The sequence below is a fragment of the Dermacentor variabilis genome, chromosome 5 (genome assembly GCF_050947875.1).
Source record: "Dermacentor variabilis isolate Ectoservices chromosome 5, ASM5094787v1, whole genome shotgun sequence".
NCBI lineage: Eukaryota > Metazoa > Arthropoda > Arachnida > Ixodida > Ixodidae > Dermacentor > Dermacentor variabilis.
In genome coordinates this window covers 41,016,514-41,040,004 of record NC_134572.1, presented here as the reverse complement: position 1 = coordinate 41,040,004, position 23,491 = coordinate 41,016,514, and the positions used below count along the sequence as shown (strand labels likewise).

Sequence of the window (23,491 nt, the reverse complement as noted above, 5' to 3'; positions counted from 1 at the left end):
AAGCGCACTTTCTCTATATTTTTTACTTCATAAACACACTGACTCGATCTCTACTCTTCTCGTTATGAAAACACAAACGAGACCAAACCACCTGCTGCCTTGTGTCGCGTTGGAAGAAAACGCATGGCCCGACGCCCGGATCGGCAAACAAGCAAAGCACTTTTATGTTCTCACGTGTATCTAAGGCATTCACCATGTTTCACAAAATTCTTGTGACATTAACTGTGTTCTTAGCAGCAAAATACGTGTCCGCTGTTTCCTCTGACCCTGATCTTGAGAAGTTCCTCATTACTGTTGCGAAACATGATCGCGTGGTCGTAATATTCAGTGCGTACTTTCATGTTTTTATTAATCAAATTATGGATATTGCAGTGGAGTGCTTGCAGACATTGTAAGTAGTGGTTCTCCAACTTATTTTCAGCGCAAGAGTGCTGCACCTGCACGAATTGCGTCGAACTAGAACAGATATTGAATGCAAAACAGCAGGAGCTAAGCGAAGACTATGGAGTTGGTGTTGTGAAAGTGGTTAGCAAACCGCAGATTGAAGAACGTTACGGCGTCACGTCTCGCCCGACGCTTGTCTTCTTTCGACAATCGGTTCCTGCTCTTTTCGAAGGTTTGTTCTGCGTAAAAACTGTTCTTGTTAATCTTTCCAATATAGCTGCAGTGGTTGGTCCTACTAGCACATTCTCAATCTTCTCAGGTCGCCACGACCCCGACAGCATACTGGAATGGATCGGCCAGAGCTTGGAGCCTTCAGTAAAGGCCCTGGATGACAATTCCTTTGAGCATCTTACACAGGCTGCGACAGGAGCCACTACGGGCAACTGGCTTGTGGTCTTGTGAGTCGTTCTCCTACAGTTACTAGCCAGCACTTCTTTGTATAACACTAGCTAACATTTGTTTCGACGTAACAGCCACACAGACAAATGCGTGAAAAAAGATTTGGCAACTGGCGTGCTGGAGGGGCTATCGTCGCAGTAAGTTAACGCCTGTCGCTTAGAGCAACTATATAAAACGATAATTGCACTCAATCTTGTTCTCATAATCAATCACTTTCCTCTCTAATTTTAGGGTTAAAGGAACCACAACTGTTGCCAAAGTCGACATTGATCGTTCTCCAGGCCTGGTGGAAAGGTTTTCAATCAAGGAATGCCCCACCATCCTTTTGTTAGTGCAGTGGCTAAGGAACCATTTGAAACTCATGGTCAGTTTTATTTGGCACACACTCATGTTTTAATTTTTCTTTTGCAGCTTCCGGTTAGGTAAAATGTACAAGTACAATGTCAAGAAGCTGGAGATCAAACCATTGAAAAACTTTGTGGATGGCTTGTACAAAAACATGAAGGCCCATCCAGTGCCAGTGCTTCAGACACCATTGTAAGACAGTTTCACTCAAGGAAGTTACAGAAAAACCTTCTAGAGTGGATGTCACCTTGGAAAAGTGAAGCCACAGATATTTTCATATGAGCAGCAATGGCAGCCATGGCCCATATCGTGAGCATGATGTTCCCTGTTCCGGATTGATGACTTTCGGTGGAGACTTTCACTGGACACAGATTGCCTAAGCCAGCAAGCAGAATGTTTGCTGGATTGGACATCACTCCAATGAAATGTTGCACCGTATGCTACATCATACAAAAGTGAAAGCATCCCAGAAAGTGATCAACGAAGGGCACAGCCCTACCTGGCTGGAGGAAGTGTGTACTATACACCCAACTGCAGCCAGCAAATGGGTCTTGTGAACCTTCCTTGACATGTGTATAAGTTTCATATGTTTTCTGGTGAGCAGTGAACATTGAGACAAATTTTATTTTGTTGACCGTTATAACCACATTTCACCAACATCTGTGTTCTGGCAGCCAATGAGGGAATCTTAATTTATTATAGAAAAAATTCAGAAAATAAAAAAAGCTAGATCTTAATTCCTGCAGGCATGGCCTGCTTTTTCACACTAAATTGTGCTTGCACGTGGCTTCACTTGTCCTTGCAGGAAGATGTGGAGACTACCGCTCCAGAAGTTTTTATAAACTCCTCCTTTGTGCTCATATCAACTTGCATTCTTCTGATGCTATGATCAACTACAAGAACCTGTCTTCTTCCTTTGCAGCGACAAGTTAGTTGAAAAAATTGCAGACTTCCTTAAGGTGAGTTGCTGCTGGTTTATGCACAACTTTGCAACAGTGTCATGAATATTGTCTGGTTTGTGAATATTTATCAAGCAGAAAAAAAAATTGAAAATCTGCCGTCTGAATCGCCGAAGGCACTGTACTTCTCCCTAGGGCAACGTAGACCACTTCATTAGACATGTCACCATAGAATTGCTTTCAACAAGCAACAACTTTTTTTTGTACATGTCGTAGAACCTATCCAACATTTCTCATGAAGCAAATATCGCAAATGCACCGTGACATATCAGGGACAACCTTCAGTGACGTATCATGTAAAACATGGGAGTGAAGAACATGTTAGCAAGGTTCTACTTAACTTATATACGAGACAAAACTTCAGTTCGGCACTTTCTTGAATGGCTGCTAAAATGGATACAAGCAGCAGCAACATCGAGAGTGGAACCTAGGAAGTTGCCTATAGATAGCTTGCACGTGACATCACAGACGCAGCTTCTCACAATGATGGTTCTCCAATATGGCGACTGGGATGATGTCAGTGTGTCATATTCACTGTTATGTGTAACCTGCTTCCATAGAGGAAGGAAAGCGTAGAAGCCCCTGCCCCTCCGGCTGCATTAAGAGTGCTGGAGTGCTGGTTCACCAATGACACCGTGGATGACATATTGCAAGTCAGCAATTGTTCAAATGAGCTTAAAGCATTCAGATTAGATTAGTACTATTAAGCAAGTTTGCACCTCCAGCATCCTTCCAAATTCAAGTTAACCACACCAAGTACCAGCCTTGTGTTGTAACACTACTTTTCACACAATAAGTGCACTGCTGAACTGAACTAAAGCATTGTTCTCTACTTAAATGCTGTACTGTCCACATTTGCAAAAGTTCATTCCAGTTGACTGGCTCAACCAGCATCATGTTACACGTTGCACAAACCTTGGTAGAAACATCATTTAGATACATTGTAAGAAATTTTTTTCTGTTCTTTTGTTTTTTTTCACCACTAGATAAGTTTCTGCATCCATTCAATAATTAATTTGGTAGTCGGCAGAGTTCTTGTCTTCATTCTTTCGTCCATGTGTAACATTATGGTAGCCGAACCAGTCAATGTGCAACTAGCCCAGCAAAAATACCATGTTAATGTTCATTGCAGGCAACAAATCTATATATGTAGTCACCAGCAGAAACCTTGCATACCTCGACACCGGCCTCTAGATTGTGCAGCATTATAAAAGTAAATGTTAATGATTACCAATAAAAATTAACTCGCCATCCCAGCCTTGCAAAAGTGGATGTCCAGTGAAGCTGTTGAAAACCACCACTGCAACTGCTGAGGGGGTTATGAAATGATTTATTGTAACTGGAGTAATGGTAATTCTGACAGCATACTGCCACCTATAGTGGTGCTGCAACACAAATCACTTGCTAGGCTGGTTATTTTATATACGAATGGCTAAGGACGTCACTTCCCACGTCGCAAGCTGCCGTCACAACAGTAATCTTTACCAGAAAGCATACGCGGGAGCGGCTTATCATATATTATTTGGTCAGGATGTTTTTGTGCTGGTTCTTTATTGAAACGTATGCTGTTATGTGTGTTGTATGTGTGATTCAAAAGAATGTATGCACTGTTCGCCTCACTTTCCCCGAGTGCTTGAAGCCTCTGCCTTACAGGGTTATGGGCCACTGCTGCTGGGATGGGCAAGATTTTACCAAAAAGCTTGGAAGTCGTGCTAACACAATAAGAGACATAATACCTAGTTATATAGACACAGGTAACTTCAAATGAATATGTTGGACCTACAGTAGTTTCTATATATGCATAGTCACCCCAACTACAGTATTCATCACAGCAACCACATGTAGCATAAATGCAGTTGGGTTTACTTTGCAACGAAGCATTACTGCGACAGACCATGGCCAAGGTTCAGCTTAACCGTGTCCCTGTTACCAAGGAATTAATGTCACTTGTACAGAATCTACAACTTCCTCTACACAAATGTGCACCCATGTAAGACATAAGGTATAAATTTCAAAGGACTGAACAAGCAGCGACTGCTCTGGCAGTGTATCATAATAACCATGGTGTGGCTTTTGCTGGTGTTCACTTCACTTCTTAAAAAAAATTCTAGGATGCATTTATAGCCTTATGCAGATGAAATAAACCTATAACCTCTAAAGCCCTGGTAACAGTTTCGGATCATAATTGGTTTTCAACTTATTAACTTCTAAAACACATTTTTAAAATTTTATGTGCCCTTTTTTGATGCTGAAGGCAGCATCTACAATTAGGTGGAGAAAGTAAGTTTCCTCCAGTCTCTTGCCGTAAAAAAATATTCTTTGCTTAAATTGGCATGTTGGTGCGACATTTTGGATTTTCGTGTGAAATTGTGATGTTCTAAATGCACTTCACAGGTGCTTTTCATCGTCTGTGACAACACAACGGTGTAGACCATATTAGTGTTGCTTCTCACGAAAGCTGGTGATAAGAATGTGCTTTAACCACTACCACAGTTACACGTGCACCCGACCTTATATCTGGGATGAATATTTTACGCAATCACTTTCAAGCTAAATTTGAAAAGGGTTGAAGGCAATGCACATAATTCTAGTACAAGAGTGTTCATGAGGATAAAAGCCTTGGTATCACAGCATTGCCTTTTCATTTTATTTTTATACTATGTCAGAAGGACATCACACATCTCCATCACTGAATTGTAGAGCAGTCTCCACATTTGTAAAAAGCAAATGCAAGCTGTGAAAGGAGAGGTTACAAAGCTGTTAGGTACTAGTGGCCATCATTTGCATGATCTTTGCAGTCTTGTACTTTACCAGCTCATTTTGAAATGGCTAACGCCATAGGGTTCGGCATGCTTTGGCAAAAAAAGGACAGACTTGTCAAGGCAGTTTCATTCTAGTGGACTAGTGAACATTAGTCAAATTATTAAAAGGTCTAGTCATGGCAAGCTAATGAAACAAACCAAATTCACAGGTACAGCCTAACAGGCAATTCGATCAGGCTAATTGGTATGACCCTATGGTAACGGGTAGCGTGGAACTTACGATGACACAACATCAATTAACCACAAGCAGTATCGTTGACATTGCGTCCTCGTAAATTCTGCACTTTCTGTTACTATAGCATCATGAGTATAGCCTTTCTTTTTCTTCCGAGAGTCCACTGTTGAAAAAAAAAAAAGGTGACGGATAGTTGCACATACCACGATTAAAACCTTTTTCAGCTGCAAGTAAAGTCATTGTAAAGTGTTTTCACACCTACTCGTATGCGAGAGCTGTTGCTAAATCGCAAAGTAGCACTGTCAGTTAGGATATTTGGACTAATTCCAGGATTAAAACAACTGTTCCTATATGCAGACCAAATTTAACTCCAGTAATGCCCAATGTATCATGTATGCTACGCAGAGTTTAATGCCTCAAAATGCTGATTGAAGCACAGGAAAATAAAGGAAAAGACCTTAGTTGCATTTTTGATACCTTGCAGTGAAGCTTCTGCAGAAGATAGTTGAACAAGCTGATTACTAATTAGTAATAAAGTTGTAGCTGGAAAGAAACATTTTTTTCTACACCTGTACTCTCCACGAGCAGAAATGAATGTCAACAATTTGTTCCAATTTTCCTTGATGTGGAAATGTGCTTGGGCATTACAGGGTTAAAGCACACAATCAATAATGCAAGAGAAAATTGGATATTAGGCCCAAAATAATTACATACCTGATCAGTCATTTTACATGACCTACTGGACAAAAGGTGTCTAAAAGTTCCTCTGAAATCGAGACAAAACCACACTGTCAACAAAGAACCAAGAGTATGTTCTTAGGTGATGGCGCTGCAGAAAAACACTAAACGGGAAAAGAAAGCATGGTGAACACAAGCGCCATTCGGTGTTTTTCTGTGGCACCATAATTCATGAAATGCCCCCCCCCCCCCCAACTAGTCCAAATTTCCGTAAATAACAAACCAAACATACTCACTGTTAAAAACTTGTGTACTCCTGCAAGCTTGTTTCCCTTGGTGCTTTGTACACAAGCAAGCTCTGTTGACACCATGCTTTATTCTTTTATAGGAACACAGAAGAACTGTGATGCTGGGGTTTGTGGCATTTTTCTCTGTCACATACACCTTGTACAAGGCTCTTTCACTTCGAAAAAACACACAGAAACAAGTAAAGAAGGATTGATCTGTGGACCTGCCTGTCTCTTACTGGCAGCTGTCAGAATAAAAAACTTTCACATGGTCGTCCAAATTTCATCTTTGGTTTATAGCACAACCTCTATTGCAAGTTGCCCGGGTGTTGTCAAAAGACGAAGCAAACTTGTAACCTCAACATCCTTTCTTTTTTTTTTTTTTTTAATTCTGCAGCTTCACGTGCCAAACCATGGTGTGACACATGCCGTAGTGGGGGCTCCAGATTAACTTTGGCCTCCTGGGGTTCATTCACCTGCGCCTAAACCTAAGTACATGTGCATTCTTGCATTTTTCCCCCCCCCCATTGAAATGTGCCCGGGTTCGAACCCTCAAGCTCAACAGCACAACGTCATAGCCACTAAGCTACCACGACGGGTAACTTGTAACCTTAGAAAGTACATGTTGAAGTCTCAACATACTTGAAAGGACACTAAAGAGAAAAGGATATTTGAGCTGTATTCGTCAATTACCGTACTAAAATACAAAAAAAAAACTTACGAGGAGAAGAGGCTAAGTAAGCTACGAAACACAAATAAAAGATGATGGCAATGCCGCCTTGACATCACAGATTTTGACTGAATCTGCTCAGGCCTAGTCAACATTTTATCCGTTAAAATGGTCCACACTGTATCCTTAAAGACCGAAAGAGTGAACATAGCAAGTTTCGTGGCTTTTTGCAGAGCCACATTGCTCCAAATAAGAGAAAATAGTTTGAAATCCATCACAATGATGTACTAGTGCCACGGACTCAGTGCAAAATCTAAAATATCTAACTTTGACATTAAAGGGACCCTGAAGCATTTTTTATCGAAGTGGAGAAATGCATTTGAAGTGAATATAGGCTATTTCAGTAATATTTTGCCGCAAAAAGTACTGCAATGCATTCAGCACAAGCGCAATTATTGGCAATCAAGTACGGCTTCCACTGTGCTCCCATTCCTTCTTCAATGCCTTGCAACATGAAGGCTACGGCGCAGTGAGCCGTGCCCACAACGCTCTGCCTTTGGTACCAAAGCCTGCGATGTGCTAAACATAAGCCAAACGCAGCTTAAGTTTAGCTGCAGCGAGCCACAGTACGCTTAGCCAGTAGACTTGTGGCAACACCCCGCGGCGGCCACAGTATCTATGGCATGTTAGCCAACCGCAGCTTTATGTCAGCTATCAGCGAATATAGTAGCCGTCTAAGGGCTACTATATTCGTCTATAATCGTCTAAAGCGTACGATGACTAAATAAAACATACAGAAGAGAATGAGGACAGAGCCTTCTGTTAAAATTAGAACGTTGAGAGAAAGGCGGCTTCGCAATCCGCTTACAGGCTCCACGCACCATGTACGACAGCAAAACTTGGCTGAGATGTTCACAGCAGCGTATGCTACCCACGGACTATGTTATTTGACCAAGCCCGAGGGGTGGTTCAGGACCCCTTCAATTATCTCTTCTACTACAACTTATTACCGCGAAATTAACAAAAATTGATTTTTTATAAAGGAAACCTTTTCAGAATAAACAGAGTTTTGTGTTTCTCTTAAGTGTCTCTTTAATTTATGAAATTAAAGGTAAAAGTGAGCAGTGCAACACATTTCCTAAAAGCACCATCAGATCAGCACAATTAACATCAAGTACAGCGTACGCTGGATGCTACACATTATGAACAGTAAATAAATGCAAAAAAGCACCACAATACTTAAGTGTAACAAAGTGAGGCGTTGTTCATTAAAACTGCAAAACAACAACCTGGCAGCAGCACATCAGTGTGACAGCACTGTAATTAAAAGCTTTTGAAGTACTATACAGAAGTATGTCATTGAAGCTGACGTTTGGTTAAAAGTTAAAATGCTTCAATATCAAGGAAGTTTGCAAACAGTGCCCCTGCAGCAATCAGCAACAAGCGCCATGTTGGGAGTACTACGATTCTCTTAAAAGCATATGTGATATGGAAGATCCACACAGAGACTCAAGGAAGAGACGGAGGCAACTGTGCTGGCATGCTCAACATGGTGGAAACGCTTTCAGCTCCTACGCTGTAAAAAGAGGGTTGGTGGAGGGTCAACAATCCGGAACACATGCCACCATTGCCAGCTGCACTACTGTACCTTGCACAATGTTTTTTGATGCACTTCTAGTCACAGGAGGAGCGCCCCTCCATCTTTAAAACAAGCAGGTGCGAGCCGGCTAGGGTGTACTGTACAGGTGTGCAGAGGCTGGACGTCAGCATCGTGAGCCATTCAGCGATTCATTTTCCACGTCGTCACTGCAAAAACGCCTGTTCAGCCACTGAGCCTCTGTGCCCCAAGCAGTTGAGCCAGACGTTGTCTCTGGTGGCAGAACCACAGCACGTGCCTGTGGCTGTGAAGGGCACGCACAACAGCTACCAGTCTCGAGTAGGAATGTCACTGGGTCCCTGGCCATGGGCAGAGGCGGCAAGCCTTGACGTTTGGACAACACCACATACCTCTGCCGCCTCTCCCCCCACGTGAGACACTTTGGTGGCAATGGCGGAGGCACTGCGCTGGCCTGACTAGACTCCCCCTCATAGACATATTCCTCTTCGTCAGGAATGGAGGGGGCTGACGTGGCATCTGAGAGCTGGCTACCATCACTGCCAGTGTCGGCAAAGTCTCGTGATGTCCATGTTTCCTCGTCCTCTTCCTCCTCCTCATTGTGGTGCAAAACACGCAAGGAACCCGACGACGCTGTTATGCTGAGGTTGGGCATGGAGTGTGCATGCACTGGGGCCAACACTTTAACACTGGCCACAGGTACCCAGGAAGGCTCTGTTGTGGGTGCAAGCTGGCTTGTCTCCAACGGCAGCGTCACAACAGTTGGTGTGGCTGTTTCCGTGGCATTGTTGCTGCTCTCCTCAATGGATGTCTGCTTTGGAGGCTTCTCACAGATGACGCGAATCGTGTGGCCCAGTTCAGAGATTATGGTGTTCTCTTCCGGCCACTCTAAGGCTGATGCCTTCCTGCCACGGAGGAATGCAAGGCTTCCACCGTTGCGAATGTTTTCATGCCGTAAAAGACTTAGCCTCCTTGATATGCACAGTGGAATGTTTGACAAGGACTTGAATGGGCTGGGTTGCCGCTTGCGCCGACTACGAGCGGGCAAAGTGTGGAACACCAGACCCCCCTTGTGAAGAAAGCAAGGCACCTCAACAATGAACGAGCTGCTCCCCGTTGTTCTGTGCTTCCCGTCGCGTGCCGTTGTTGTCGCCCGGCAGTGCACCTCTGGGAAGTCACCGCCAATGGTGACCACGACATGCCTCTCGGCTGATGGAGTGCTTCTCTTGGAGGAGCAGCCTTCGCCCTGGAGTGCACCTTCTGCTACACTGCAGTGGCTTGCTTCCGGTGGAGAGTTTTCCCCGCCGAGACATGCCACGTCTTCCAGAGATGGTGGCTGTGAGTAGGGCGGTGGCGGACCCCACAGGTATGCAGGGATCTCCGTATAGCTGCACGGTGGGTCGGGGAATGACTGAGGACCATACCGGGGGTTCATCTGGAGATGGTGGAACACTCCATCGTTGGACCGTGTACGCCGGTGTGCAGCACGCACTGCTGCCGCAGCACTGCGTGATGACACTCCCCGGGCTTCAGCTGCACGTGAACCACTACCATGGGTACAGCCGTTCCGCCACGGGCTCGGCGAACTGCCGGGAGGGCCCACGAGCTCAGCAGGTGAGCTGCAGCGCCAGCCATCTCTAACAAGCAGCCGCTCAACCGCGTTGCAACCAGGCTGCGACGAAGAGGAGCGAGTGCCACGACGCGTCCATGGCAGCCACCATAGTGGCGGCCGGCGGCGGCGGAGAGCAGCTGTGCGACTCCGCGAGGGGCCAGCGACACTGATAAGCTCTTCAGGGCTGGGGCGATCGTGCGAACCCTGCTGCTGCGGTGCCAGCAGCCGGTAGTCAAGCATGTCCCACAAGGGCCACGGGTGGCACATATCGCCATAGCAGGCACAGAGGCCGTGGTTGGGATGACGGCGGTACAGCAGCCTTCGACGAAGCTCCAGCTGCGCAAGAGGGCACAGCAGGGGTTAATGCTGCCAAGACACTAAATCGAGTCATATGCCATGCAGGAAGGCAGCATTAAATACAATAGAGTAACAATTACATCCCCAGCAATAATGCTAGCAAGTCCACATTATTGAAGCAACGAAGAGTTTACAAACAATGCAGGTATTTTTTTTACTTGGTTCGCAAGGCACCTTTAATCTTTAAACTATTCAATTCTTTAGAAGATGTGAAAATAATGAAGGACGCTGTACAGGAAAGTAATGCATTTCGTAGTCACTGAAAAATAGGCTTAAATTCCCATGCATGCCATTGGTGGGCTCTGCAGTTAGCACATAAATGCTCAGGGAAAGCAAACCTTGTGGCACTGTGGTTAAGAGCCACCATTGTACAACATACTGGGTGTTTCAGATTACTTGAACCAAGGTTTAAAAAAATGCGGTGCACTTTAAGCTATTGAGACTTATGGGATATTGTTTGTAGTGATCCCGAGTTACTCAGCTAATTTTTTGTAGCGCGATTAGTTAACTAATTAGCTAAGTTCAAGAATGCAAAACTTTAAATACAGTCAACTTCCATTAATTTGACCCTGACGCACCTGACAAATTTGAATTATCTGGCATATCGATTCAAACAATATGCAGAAAACATGCCAAAACACACTGCTGATTCATTTTGCAGAATTTGCCCTAATCTTACATGCCCCTAAATCAATTGCGCCCCCAGTTTCTATGAGTCTAAAGTAGAAAACTAATGTAGAAATAACATTGAAGCTCCTAAACAAGGCAGAAATCAAATGCGCACCCGATATTTTTAGCAAGAGAAATAGCAAAGGGTCAAGCACGTTGCTCAGTGGTGGCCGATTCCTAAAGTCAGCTTCGCCACAATAATCTTGTGTTACACAGTAAAGCACATGAACGTCACGATGGCAATTTTGCTATTGTATTCGATTCCACCTCTGAGGGAATTTTCAGCCCAATTTCCTTGAAAGAAAAACTTCGGTGAGTACTAGAATCAGGTAAATACTGTAATCAGACATTGTGAGGTACAGGTGCAAAGAGTGGACTTGTCAAGATGGAGTGACATCATGTGCACTGTTTTCTCACGTGTTTAATGCAGTAGATTGCATAACCTCGAGTTATGGAGACTCGTTGAAGTGAGAGGCAGATGAAGCATTCACTGCTGTGGGTGCTTTTCATGATAGTGTGTTCCAGTGTGAGCAGCACTATCGGTTACGTAGGAGATATAGGCACAAAAGCGTGGATGGCTTTGCTTCATTCCGCGAAGATACTGTCGACACAGCATAAAACTGTATCTTTGGTTGCTGATTCTCAAACTGAACGAAATAAAAAAAAAGAAATATTTGTAATTGAAAATACTTTTTTGCCCAATTTCTTAATAATTTAAAATTTTGCTGCCCCTTCCGAGTAACATGATTCTATTAGCAAAAGTACTCATTTGCATAAAAGGTTGAATTTCAATATAAGCAAATTTCAATATACTGATGCAAACTGCCTATTTTACAGACTTTGTTATATTGTGGTTTAACTGTACTTCCACTCTTGAGCGATTCATGCAGGTCAAATGCCTCAAGGGCACATTGGTCATCCTGTCAGTGTACTTGAGAACTATGCAATATGAAAACATATACTGACAGGAGATGAGCCATTGCTCTTGCTACATCAACCTCGCCAAATTAGCCAACCAAAGTAAACTAGAAGTGACATTCCTAAATGTGATCAATCAGAAATACAGCCCCGGATACAGTGACATATTGCAGCACCTTCCGAGTCAGTCATGATCATATAAGACATGTTTTAATTACCCTGTTCCATGTTTCAGTTCATGCAGATAGCACATGCATAAAACGGGAAGGGGTTTGAGAACCTGTTCGAGGTAGACCTTCTTGCGCTCGTGGCTGAGCAGCTGGTAGACAAGCATGGAGGAGAAGATGCACACTAGGATGCCAACCACTGAGAGGCCAAAAAGTGCACGCAGACAGCCATAGAGGCTGCCGTGCACCACCTCACAGCTGGGCGTGTCATTGAACACAAACTGGTGCTCCCCTGCACAGAGATGGTAGGGGAACAAGCCTGAAGCTTTCATGCACAGAAACTTGTTTCTCTAAGGAAAGTGAATACTTAGGAACCAAAATGGTAAGAGCGCCTAATAAAACATAATTTAACAAGTAAGATTATTTTGGTAGGAGCTGAGATTTATTTAAATTCTGGGGTTCTAAGTGTCAAAACTATGAGAAGATAATATCACAAGAAGCCAACAAACAAAGACACCAAGGAAAACATATGGGGAAATTACTTGTACTTATTAATCTAATATAAAAAATGATAATTTAATGGAAATTAAAGTGGATGAAAAAACAACTTGCTGCACGTGGGGAACGATCCCACGTCTCCGCATTACGCGTGTGATGCTCTTACCAATTGAGCTATCGCGGCACCGTTTTCCCAGCCACTTTCTGGAGCATTTGTGTTTTACTACTAGAACTAACCCTGGGAGTGTTAGCCAACACCACCACTCACAAACCTTGGTGGCAGATATGGAACATCCTTTGTGCCACAGGCGTCGTGGGTATGTGATCTTTTTGGGAGAAGGCAACTGGTCAATAAACGCACGCATGCTATTTGAAGGCATCAATGCCGCTGGATTTAAGACCCTCGTTATACAATAAACGAGAAGAAAGGTGGTTAACCAAGGGACCCGATTTTGATTAATCAGAAAGCGGATGGGAAAACAGCGCCGCGGTAGCTCAATTGTCAAGAGCATCGCATGCGCTATGAAAAGATGTGGGATCGTTCCCCACCTGTGGCAAGTTGCTTTTTCATCCTCTTTCATTTCCATTAAGTTATCACATCTTTGATTAAATTAATAAGTACAAGAAATTTCCCCTACATTGTCCTTGGTTTCTTTGTTTGTTGGCTTCTTATGATTAATAAAAATCGGGCCCCTCAGTTAAGCCCACTTCTTCTGGATATGATTATGAGGCGCGCAGTAGAGGAGGTCAACAGATTACTTTTGACCACCTTGGGTTCTTTAATGTGCACCTAAATCTAAGCACATGAGTATTCTTGCATTTTCACGGGGGCAAAATGAGGCTGCCATGGCCAGAATTGAACCTACAACCTCAAGCTCAGCAGCACAGCAGTTCAGCAGATTTGAGGTGAAAAATGTGTGTAACAATCACAGTTGCATGGCTCCCTGAACTACACTTTAAACTGCATAAAGTAGTTCAAAACATTGCTAAACAGAGAGCAACAATGTATACTGTGCTGCTGCTGTTGCTCCTCATTCTATTTATCAGCACCTTTCACACAATGGTGACATTCAGGTCCTCTTGTAACAGGTGCAGAGAGTTCTTACAGTTCTTCCAGTTACCTGAGAGGCCAAACAACTGTTACATGATGGCAGCATCACACATTTAAACAATAGTTTTTATGGCGGAAAAAGCATTTAAGAGGTTATGAGCAAAAGCAGCATGAAACTGTCATCTTGCATCAAAGTTACACAAGATGACTGTGGCCATTTGCAGACAGAACACGTGCTGCACTGCAATGGTTGGAATGCATACCTGCCTACCAGTGAACATGCAAGTTAATAAAATCCCACAGATCCTATACCGAGGCCGAGGCCGGGGTGGGGGGGTTGTTAATGAGAATTTTTAACTACCGTATTTACTCGATTCTAACGCCCTCGATTGTAACTCACACCTGTTTGCTGCGACCTAAAAGAAGGAAAGTCTTTTACAGTGCCACCACCTCATTATTTCATACAGAAATAAAACTCTCTCATTTGGAAAAACAAGGATTTACTCGCAAAGCAATAAAGTTGCGATAAATTTTAAAAGTAGCAGTTTCACCCGAAAGCCGAACCATCGACTGCTACACGGAAATTAAGGATGGTAGTTCTATCGGCTGTATAAACTTTTAAACATTCGCTTACTAATTAACAAGCATGGTGTCATGCGCACAAAAGCAAACATGAACACGTTTCACTCAATGACCGCAGAAACTTTTTATCAGAATGCCGGAGTGAGAAAGTCCGGCAGCAGGAGTGAGCGAATTGAGCTTTGTGCGGCCTCTCGCTTCAACATGAACTAAGCGACAAGAGGAGAAAACAGCGTGGTGCGCCTAGATGCATGGACTGTCTCCATCGCAGATCGTTTTCAATGTAGGGGCTGCGCAGCCATGCCTACGCAGCATCTGCTGGTGTAGAACGCCTCTCCTGTTTGCGCCAGTCCCGCACGCAAGTTTCAGGAACTCCGAATGCCCTTGATGCGGCCCAATTTCAGCCCGTCTCCGCACAAGTGATCACTTTCCTTTTAATTGCGGCATCATGATGAACGCTAGGAGTGTCTTCACAGTCGGCACTTCCATGCTGATGGAGCAAATGTAGAAACAGGAAGATGGACGGAGGACTAACCTTAGCACGCGTGCGTCTAAATGTTGTGCAAAAATCCCTCACGTGACCTGATCCTAGATACCTAGAGACAGGATCGTCTATGGACTTTTGAGAAGGCACGATGGTGGCGCCAAGTGACGCCGTGGCATGTTCATTGTAGACATGATCGCTCTCTGGCCCGCGCCCCGTGCCGACCGTGCATTGTTTAACGTTGCTTGTGTGATTGTGCTTGCGTGGCTTGTATGTTGGTTGTAGGCTCTGTGTTGGCGGAAATCGACGAGTAGTGGTGGTGTAGCAGTGCGGCTTTGGCCTCGGGGAGTTCTGGCAGTACAGATTCTGCGTTGTGTGACCTGTGTTCCTTGAGAATCTAGTAGTGGTGACGATTGAAATGTCGCAGCGCAGTTCAGTGAATTGAGATGTGGCTCGCCATGTCCGCCTTTGCTTAACAAACATTGAGGGATGCTCTGCTCTACGTGAACGTTGTGGGTTCGGTCCCCGCCTGCGGCAAGTTGTTTTTGCGTCCACTTTCATTTCCATTAATTTATCGTTTTTTATTTCATTTATTAAGCACAAGTAATTTCCCTTATGTTGTCTTCGGTGTCAGTGTTTGTTGGCTTCTTATGATACCGCTCTCTACAAGTCACATAAAGGTGACCGCGTCAACCACCCGTTGTTCAGCGCCGAACGTGTGGTTTGTGTACTGTGTTTAAAGCGAGTGGTGCAGCCGTGCAACGGGGTTGCTGGAGAAGGGGTGGCTTTCGGGCTCCAGCTGCGCGTGCTCAGACATGTGCTCCCGTTTTGATCTCATTAGCGACTGTCGCAGGATTGTGGTGTGTTCCTTGCCTAGTATGAAATGTACGATGCTAACACACCGCTTGTTCACGTTCTTCCATACTAAATGTCATTTGCATGATGATCGTTTGCATGACACAGTCGCATTTACGTGACTTGTAGAGAGCAGAACATCCCTCGATGTCCGTTAAGCAAGGGTGGACACAGCGATGCCGCATCGCAGTGCACTGAACTGCGCTGCGACATTTCAATCATCACCATTGCCAGATTCTCAAGGAACACTGGTCACACAATGCAGATTCTGTACTGCCAGAGCTCACTAAGGCCAGAGCCGCACTGCCAAACCACCACCACTACTCGTGGATTTCCGCCAACACTGAACCCACAACCAACACACAAGCAACGCAAGCACAGTCATACAAGCAACGCTGAACAATGCACAGTCGGCGCGGGGCGCGGGCCAGAGAGCGATCACGCTGACAATGAACACGCCACAGCATCGCTTGGCGCCACCATCACACCTTCTCAAAAGTCCCTAAACGATCCTGTCGCTAGGTATCTAGGATCAGGTCACGTGAGGGATTTTTGTACGACATGTAGGTGCACGCACCTTGGCATATGTACTACAGCACATGGAGGAAGCTAGGGCAGCTAGGCATAAGCTAGGCTCTAAGTGCATAGGAGGCGGCAATTTTGAAATGCCGATGGTGATATGGTAACATAGATTTAGGGTCGTACTCGATTCTAACGCACACACAATTTTAAGGCCCATTTTATCTGGAAAAAAGTGTGCGTTAGATTTGAGTAAATACAGTAGTTTGCCCTAGACGCACACCTTTTGAGGGATACAGACTTTATCAACGGCCTTTCAACAACACACAAACAGCAGCAAACTTGCCACCACAAGAACTGACAAGCAACACATTTTTTAAAAATCACAATGGCTTTTTGTAAAACTATTCTGTTGTCGATATCGCATCAGCAACTATTCTCTATAAACTTGCTCAAAGCAAGTACCCCTTTTGCGTCCTTTCACTATTAGAAGAATTCGAATGAAAGGCTCACAGATCAACGAGTGAACCTCTTTTGCAAACAGAATTTATTTGTTGTAGATGTCACAACATTCGTAAAATGTTAAAATGGGCCCGAATTCGTAAGCGTTACGAAATATTTGGGACAGTTGGCAGGTGTGTAAATGTAATCAGAGTTAAAACAGATAATAAAAGTATACTTCAGCAAGATAAGAGTAAATTAAGGTTAGAGGAATGTATGTCCTCATACTTACGAAGTTCATTTTTTATCAGCTTTATCTGCGAAACATCCCAGGAAAGCAAAGAAAGTCTTGTTGTTTACGTGAGAAAGATGCCAACAACCTATACATCTAAAGCATGGAATCATATCTGAAAGTGGCCCCATACATTGTTGTGGCAACTAACATATTGCTGCAACTGATAACCTTGACTCTCTGGCACCTGTGCACGGGCCTACATCACAAGTACTGAAGTGTATTGTGTGACTGCATGCAGCATTCTGCTGCACACAATTGCCAGCATAACAGATAACCTGCCGTTACAAGAAAGGAAAAAGTGAGTGCATCAGGCACAGCCTACTGTCAAAAGAGACCATTGCTGCAGCTGTAACATATAAAATAGCTAGTTACATCTCTATAGGTTAGTACACAGCCAGCATTTTGCTTATCAAATACAAAGACGTAACATTCGAAGGCTACACTATGAAGGAAACCATAGTGCAGCTCAGAATTGCATGGGATCTGATGATTCCAAGAAATCTCGGTACACGGTCACCTTTTGCATTGAAACCGTCTTGGCAAGAGAATGCAATTGTCATGGCAAGGGCACAGTTCTGCCCATTCATGTCATATGACAGATGTAACAATAGGCCTTTTTATTTCTCAGTTAGGCAGCTACCAAAAGCTGAAAGGTTAAGAATTGCATAATGCACTGACTATATGTTAAAAATGCATTCCTTGTGATCAGTGCTTCACAGTCAATTTGCACCAGCACTGTAAGAGGCTACTTGCTTGCTCAGGCCACTGATGATTTTGCTTTGCTAACACAAACTACGCCCTCCATTTCATTTCATAATATCCAGCTGAGTATTGGCACTCATGGGTTTTATTTTGCACCTTATATTTACCTTCATTTCCATGCGTTCATATTAAAACTAACATGCATGTTGAAAAATAAAGCCTCTTCTTCAGAAGATTACAGGCTTGGGCTGGTTGGCAATACATTGTTACACTAAAAGAATAGCGCGGGAAGGACGATCGACAAAGACTAGACGACAAGCGCTTGTCCTGTCTAGTCTTTGTCGATCATCCTTCCTGCGCTATGCTTTTAGTGTAACTCTTTTTCAGAACAAGACTTCTAGTGCAAAATTTTGCTGAATTTAAAATATGAAACAGAGAGTGACATGTTTTTCAAATCGGCAACCGTGCTCTCTATCGATCACTTTCAGGGACACATACATATCTTCATGGCATAATGTCCAGTGCAGCGCCTCAGCAGCCATCCTGCCTACGCACTCGATAACTACCATAAAAACCTGCGTATAATACGAACCCGCATATAGTACGAGGTGAAATTTTTAGGACGCGAAATGAAAAAAGAGTTTTATCCACATATAATACAAGATATGAAAACTCGAGGGAAACATTTATTTAAATTGCACTCCGCACTTAAATCGCTGTCTTCATCAGCTGCGTTCTCTTCGAATAGTTCCTTGTCGGACATATGTTCCCAGAGGTACTCATCTTCTACTATCGAGCGCGTTCGAGATGCCGCACTTCTTGAATGCACGACGCACAAGGTCCTCTAGTATGCTGGCCCATGCGTCCACAATCCACTTGCATAGCGTGGCTGGCGAAGCCAGCTTCAGCTGCCCGGTCGGCGTCGCTGCAGGCTCACCTGAGTGCATCCAATTTGCGTAACATTGCTTGACCACGTCCTTGAACAGCTTGTTCACGCAAACATCTAAAGGCTGCAGCTGAGACGTCATCCCACCCAGAATGACGAGTTCAGTGCTGTATTCATGCAACAGCCTCTTCACTGAGTCGGTCAAATGGCAACGAAATGCGTTCAGCACAAGGATGGATGGGAACGACAACAGTGCGCCGGCCGCCCGCACGAGACGGACTTTATCTAGTCGAGCACAAGATTCTCGTTCATCCAGCCTTTCTCATGGCATCTCACGACCACATTTTTTGCATCTCCTCACCTTTAGGCACCATCTTGCTCTTGAAGACGACATAGGGCGGGAGCTTGCGTCCATGTGCCATGCACAACAACATGACAGTAACTCGCGTTTTCTTGTTGCCAGTGGACCGGACAAACTTGTTTAGAGCCCTTTTCGTGCACAGCGAGGGGCGATGGCATGTCCAGATAAACCAGCGTTTGGTCAGCATTGCTGATTTGCCCTAGCTAGAACTTCTTGGACTTGCGCAGCGAAATAATGTGGTGCTGGAAAGCCACAAGCAGTTCTTTGAATGATTCGGGCAGCTTTTGCGAAATTGAAGTTTGGCAGCGTAAGAAAAATGCAGCATGACATACATACCAATAAATCCAGTGCTTGCTTGCTTTGAAGGCGGAGCTCGGTAGCCCTGTTTCTCTTGCAAGCTCCTTAGCTTTTGCCTGCACGAGCTCCACACCCACAGCTAGATGCGCGGCTCGCTGTTAGCGTACGAACTCTGTCAGGGTGAGTTCAATTTCCGGGAATGTCCCACTCTTCAGGCGGCGAAAGCTTCTTCGCATTCCGCTGCATGCAAAAAGGGCTCCCTTCTGTTGACACAACCCGCGAATGCTTCCCTCGTTGACGCCAAACTGCCTCCTGGCCGCACTGTTGCCGATGTCATGTGCGGCTGAAATAACCTTTCTCTTGAAAGCAGCTGAGTAGTTTTTGTGGTCAGGACATCTTGGTCCTTCAATGCACTTCGCGAAGCGTGGTTTGCATGTGTGCTACCAAGGTGCGCACTCAACAATAAAGAAACGATGCTGTAGTCACACAGCAATAATGAAACCTAGCCATAGCCACACAGCAATAACGAAACCAAAACTTCTAGCCCAAATTTCTGACCGGAATTGTCGTTCGGATCCGCATATAGTATGAGGCAAAAATTTGGGACGCTAATAATAGGAAAAAAAACTCGTATTATATGCGGGCTCTCACGGTATGCGACGTGAAGATAAAACAGATGAGATGTGCGCCACTGTTTTCGTCAAATCTCCTTCTGCTGGCTTAACCAACTGTGCACACTCAAAAGTGGTTGGTCCCCAAAAGTGATCCTCAATACGGCCCTATGGCATTCAAGCACAAAGATGTGGTGAAAAAAAAAGGGGGGGGGGGCTGTAAACGATGCACTTCTTTAGGAGAGAACTTGGTAATTACAGGATTTAATTAAGCGAGCTCAACATTAAACATGGACAGCCATTTCTAGTTGTTTGGGTAATCGTTTTATGAGCGAACAGTGTTGCTCACCATCCTGAGCAGGCGACTCTGCAATAGCCGACAAGCACATGCAGGCCCTGTCCTTAGATGAGTAGTCACATTTGTGTAGCGTCTGCAGCCGGTTCATGTGCACCACTGTGGTGGTGACCGTGATAACCACACAGAGGAGCACACAGGTGAGGCAGCAGCCACCAGCAAACTTCACCTGGACCAAAAGAAAGTGAGCATTACTTAGAATGCGCAAGGGTGATGCTTTGGACAGGGACACAGATAGAAATGCCCGCAGAGCTGTAGAGACAGGTGGCACAGACCTGTTCGGCAACAGTGGAAATATACTGCAAGAAATCACTTGAACCAGCAAAACCTCAGAATAGGTGTATGAATTACTATGCAAAATACTAACGTGAACAAGAGTTCATAATTGGTAGCTAGCCTCTTGAAGTTGTGCAGGCGTATATTTATCTAGGCCAAGCAGTCACAGGGGACCGAACTCATCAGAAGGAAATTTCAAGACAAATAAAAATAGGTTGCAGCACACGTGGTAGGGACTCTCGAGTGATGAACGGCGACATACCATTGTCCTTGAAAAAAGAAGAAAGAAAAGTACACGATCAGAGCATTGAACCAGTACTGAGCTAAGGGGCTGAAATTTGGAAGAAGACGAAGAAACTTAAGAAGAAACTAAGAACCACACAACGAGCAATAGGAAAGAATATGATAAGTTTATTGCTAAGAGACAAAAGGATGGCAGTATGAATGAAAAAGTAAGCAAGAGTACTTGATATTTTAGCTCAGATTAAGAATGTGGGTCTCAAACATGCTCTTGGGACAAACAAACGACAACACAGTAGTGGGCACAATCACAAAGGCGTTTATTGCACCTTTAATACACCAATTTAGTCAGCCGAATTACTGCCAATAGAATATGCAAATGTGCACTGATGAATCGGGGAAGTCCGACTCGCCACGACAGGATATCGAGCGAATATCTTCGCCCCCGTGCTGGACACCAATGCCTAATCGCCCGCATGTAAAATCACACGAACGGTAGTGAGCTCGAACGACGGTGTTCATCCATCTCAGTGTCCAGCTCTGAGGCTTATCATAGGACGGTCCCGCAAAGTGTGCTAGCAGGTGGGCAAAACGTCACCAAGTTGACTTCCAGCCAAAGAGTGACTCCCTTATTCGCCCTAGTAACCCTGCCATTAGGTGGCGCTAGCAGCACAACAGCTGCACCATCTCTTGTACAATCCTGCAGCTACGCCTACCACTGGCGGTGCACAGCCACACAGGGAAGCCAGATTACACGAGGCTCAAGGCTTGCGGTGGAAAACAACATCAGGGGACGTGCTATATTAGAGCATCCCCGCAAGAGGAGATTAGGAAATTTGCAGGCGTGGGAAAGAGTCACCTGGCACAAGACAGAGGCAACTGGAGATTGGTGGAAGAAGCCTTCATAATGCAGCAAACATGAACGAAACAGGCTGACGATGATAATGATTGTGCACATATTAGTGCTTACAGGTTCATACACAGCAAACAGCTGTGTTACAATTCCAATTCAGTGCAATCCTGAGCAACTGCATGCAATCTTCTGCAAAACCAATACTATCCTGCAAAATTCTGCATGGAGTCAATGGCAGAGTATATCAGTATGCTGCACAATTTTATGTGCACAATTTACCAGTAGGCACACATATTATGTGCTGTGTATGCAGATAGCTATAAACTACTCAGCGGGTTAAAAGAAATGTAAGTTGACTGGTGACTTATTTACAAATGAAGAGGTCGATTCGATCACAGAAAGCAGTGCTAAAAGTCAAAGCACTCAAGTAGAGGGTACATTTTTTCATGTCTTTTTCTTCTCCATAATAAAAAAAAAACTGTACAAGGACAGCACTGCATTTGTTAATCAACAATACTAAGAAAAATATTTATATATGCAAAGTTATTGCAGCATAATTTTGCCTTCAGAGTGACAAAAACAACTGTGGCATACTCACCAGGTAAGTGTACCGGTTTCTACGTTTGGCAAAGCACATAACCATAAGTCCCGTGAGAATTAGCTAGAAAAAGGAAAATGGGTAAACACACTTAGCACACAATGGAAACAGTACAACAGAAGCATATACAGCAATGAATAAAAACATCCCAGTAGTTTCTCCTTAATTTGGAGAAAAAGAAAAATATGGTTGCACACATGCAGCATATGCACCAAATCACAAATATCTAATATTATGGAGTAATTTTTTTTTAATGCACTGGGCCTGACCACCAAGTGTTTAATCTTTGGAAAGAAGTCAACCCAACCCATTTATGCTACATTTTGTAAGTGGGCTTCCCCACATATGTGGGACACGAACTGGTTTAACATGGCACGAAGGTGATAGTAGGTAATAGAAAGAGCTGAATGTCTAAATCCTGTGGCCCCACTCACGGATGACATGACGAAGCTAAGCAGAAGCAATATGTACAATAAACAAACAGCTTAACAGGCCTTTATTTATCATGTGCTTTCCATTTCTGTAAACCCTTTGGTGTGGCTGTTTAAAGAGAAGCTAAGGAGAAACACTAAATAAGTTTAACTGATAAAGTATTATTTCAAACCTCTATCTTTGAATCATACTTTTGCAGTTATAGGTTCATTATTAGAAGATAAAATAAAATTTAATGTTTAATTTATTTTATTCTACACTGGAACACCAGTGCCAGTGCACCAGTGTGATGTCACAGGTTTCAGAGTAAATTAAAATTAAAGTCTTAAAGAGGCCCTGAACCACCCCTCAGCTTTGTTGAAAGAACTCAGTCCACGGATAGCATACACGGCTGTGAACATCTCAGCCAAATTTTGCAGCCAAGCACAGAGCATAGATCTCGCAAGCAGAGCACAAAGTCGCCCTTCTCTCAGATTCTCTCTTTTCAACAGAAGCCTGTTCTTCGCTACTTTCTCGGGGCTTCATTTCATAATGTAGCGGATTCCCATATGTGGCTGTATTGGCCAATAGCTGACGTCAATCAAAAAGGCCGTTTGAATCGATGCGCTTCTTCCTAATGTTACTGTGTATATTTAATGACGCAGTTTAATAAGGCTGAAGTAGGTAATTTGCTTTCAAATTTCGATAATAATTATGTGCTTCCGCAAGAGGCCGACTATTGCGTGCTCACACTCTGCCGCGGCTGCCTCCGTAGGTATTCAACTTTGGCCACTCTACTTATGGGTGTCATAGCCGTCGGGTCTCACTAATTTCAACTAGTTTTGAACACTCAACTAGCCTCGCACCATGCGACAGATCACACGCACGTTTGCAGCACATGCTCATTCCTGGCTATGCCTGGTTAGATGCCTTGGAAGATTTCGCTTATTAATGATCAAGCTATTGACAGCATTTCGAAATGCACAAGATGGAAGTCGGTCAAGCTGGTGCAGGACAAAGCCAGTCCACACTACGCAGCACAGACAGACAAAAGCCTATGAG

General features: G+C 44.2%; 2 protein-coding genes across 4 annotated transcripts in view; one reads left to right on the top strand and one right to left on the bottom strand.

Moving 5' to 3' along the window:
* Positions 1 to 73: 73 nt before the first annotated feature.
* Positions 74 to 6,390, top strand: LOC142582462 (dnaJ homolog subfamily C member 10). Its single transcript, XM_075692217.1, has 8 exons — positions 74 to 327; positions 422 to 616; positions 704 to 842; positions 918 to 980; positions 1,075 to 1,170; positions 1,255 to 1,380; positions 2,111 to 2,147; positions 6,211 to 6,390. Exons 1-8 carry the CDS (start codon positions 165 to 167, stop codon positions 6,322 to 6,324), a joined length of 933 nt encoding a protein of 310 aa, XP_075548332.1. The 5' UTR covers positions 74 to 164; the 3' UTR covers positions 6,325 to 6,390.
* Positions 6,180 to 23,491, bottom strand: part of LOC142582460 (uncharacterized) — a 30,578-nt gene continuing 13,266 nt past the window's right edge. For all 3 annotated transcript variants that reach the window (XM_075692212.1, XM_075692213.1, XM_075692214.1), the window contains 4 exons: positions 22,019 to 22,081; positions 20,046 to 20,220; positions 12,231 to 12,409; positions 6,180 to 10,342 (listed from right to left, as the gene is read on the bottom strand). In XM_075692212.1, coding sequence (XP_075548327.1) covers positions 8,543 to 10,342; positions 12,231 to 12,409; positions 20,046 to 20,220; positions 22,019 to 22,081 — 2,217 coding nt within the window. In that variant the 3' untranslated portion in view covers positions 6,180 to 8,542. The remainder of the gene's footprint in view (positions 10,343 to 12,230; positions 12,410 to 20,045; positions 20,221 to 22,018; positions 22,082 to 23,491) is intronic.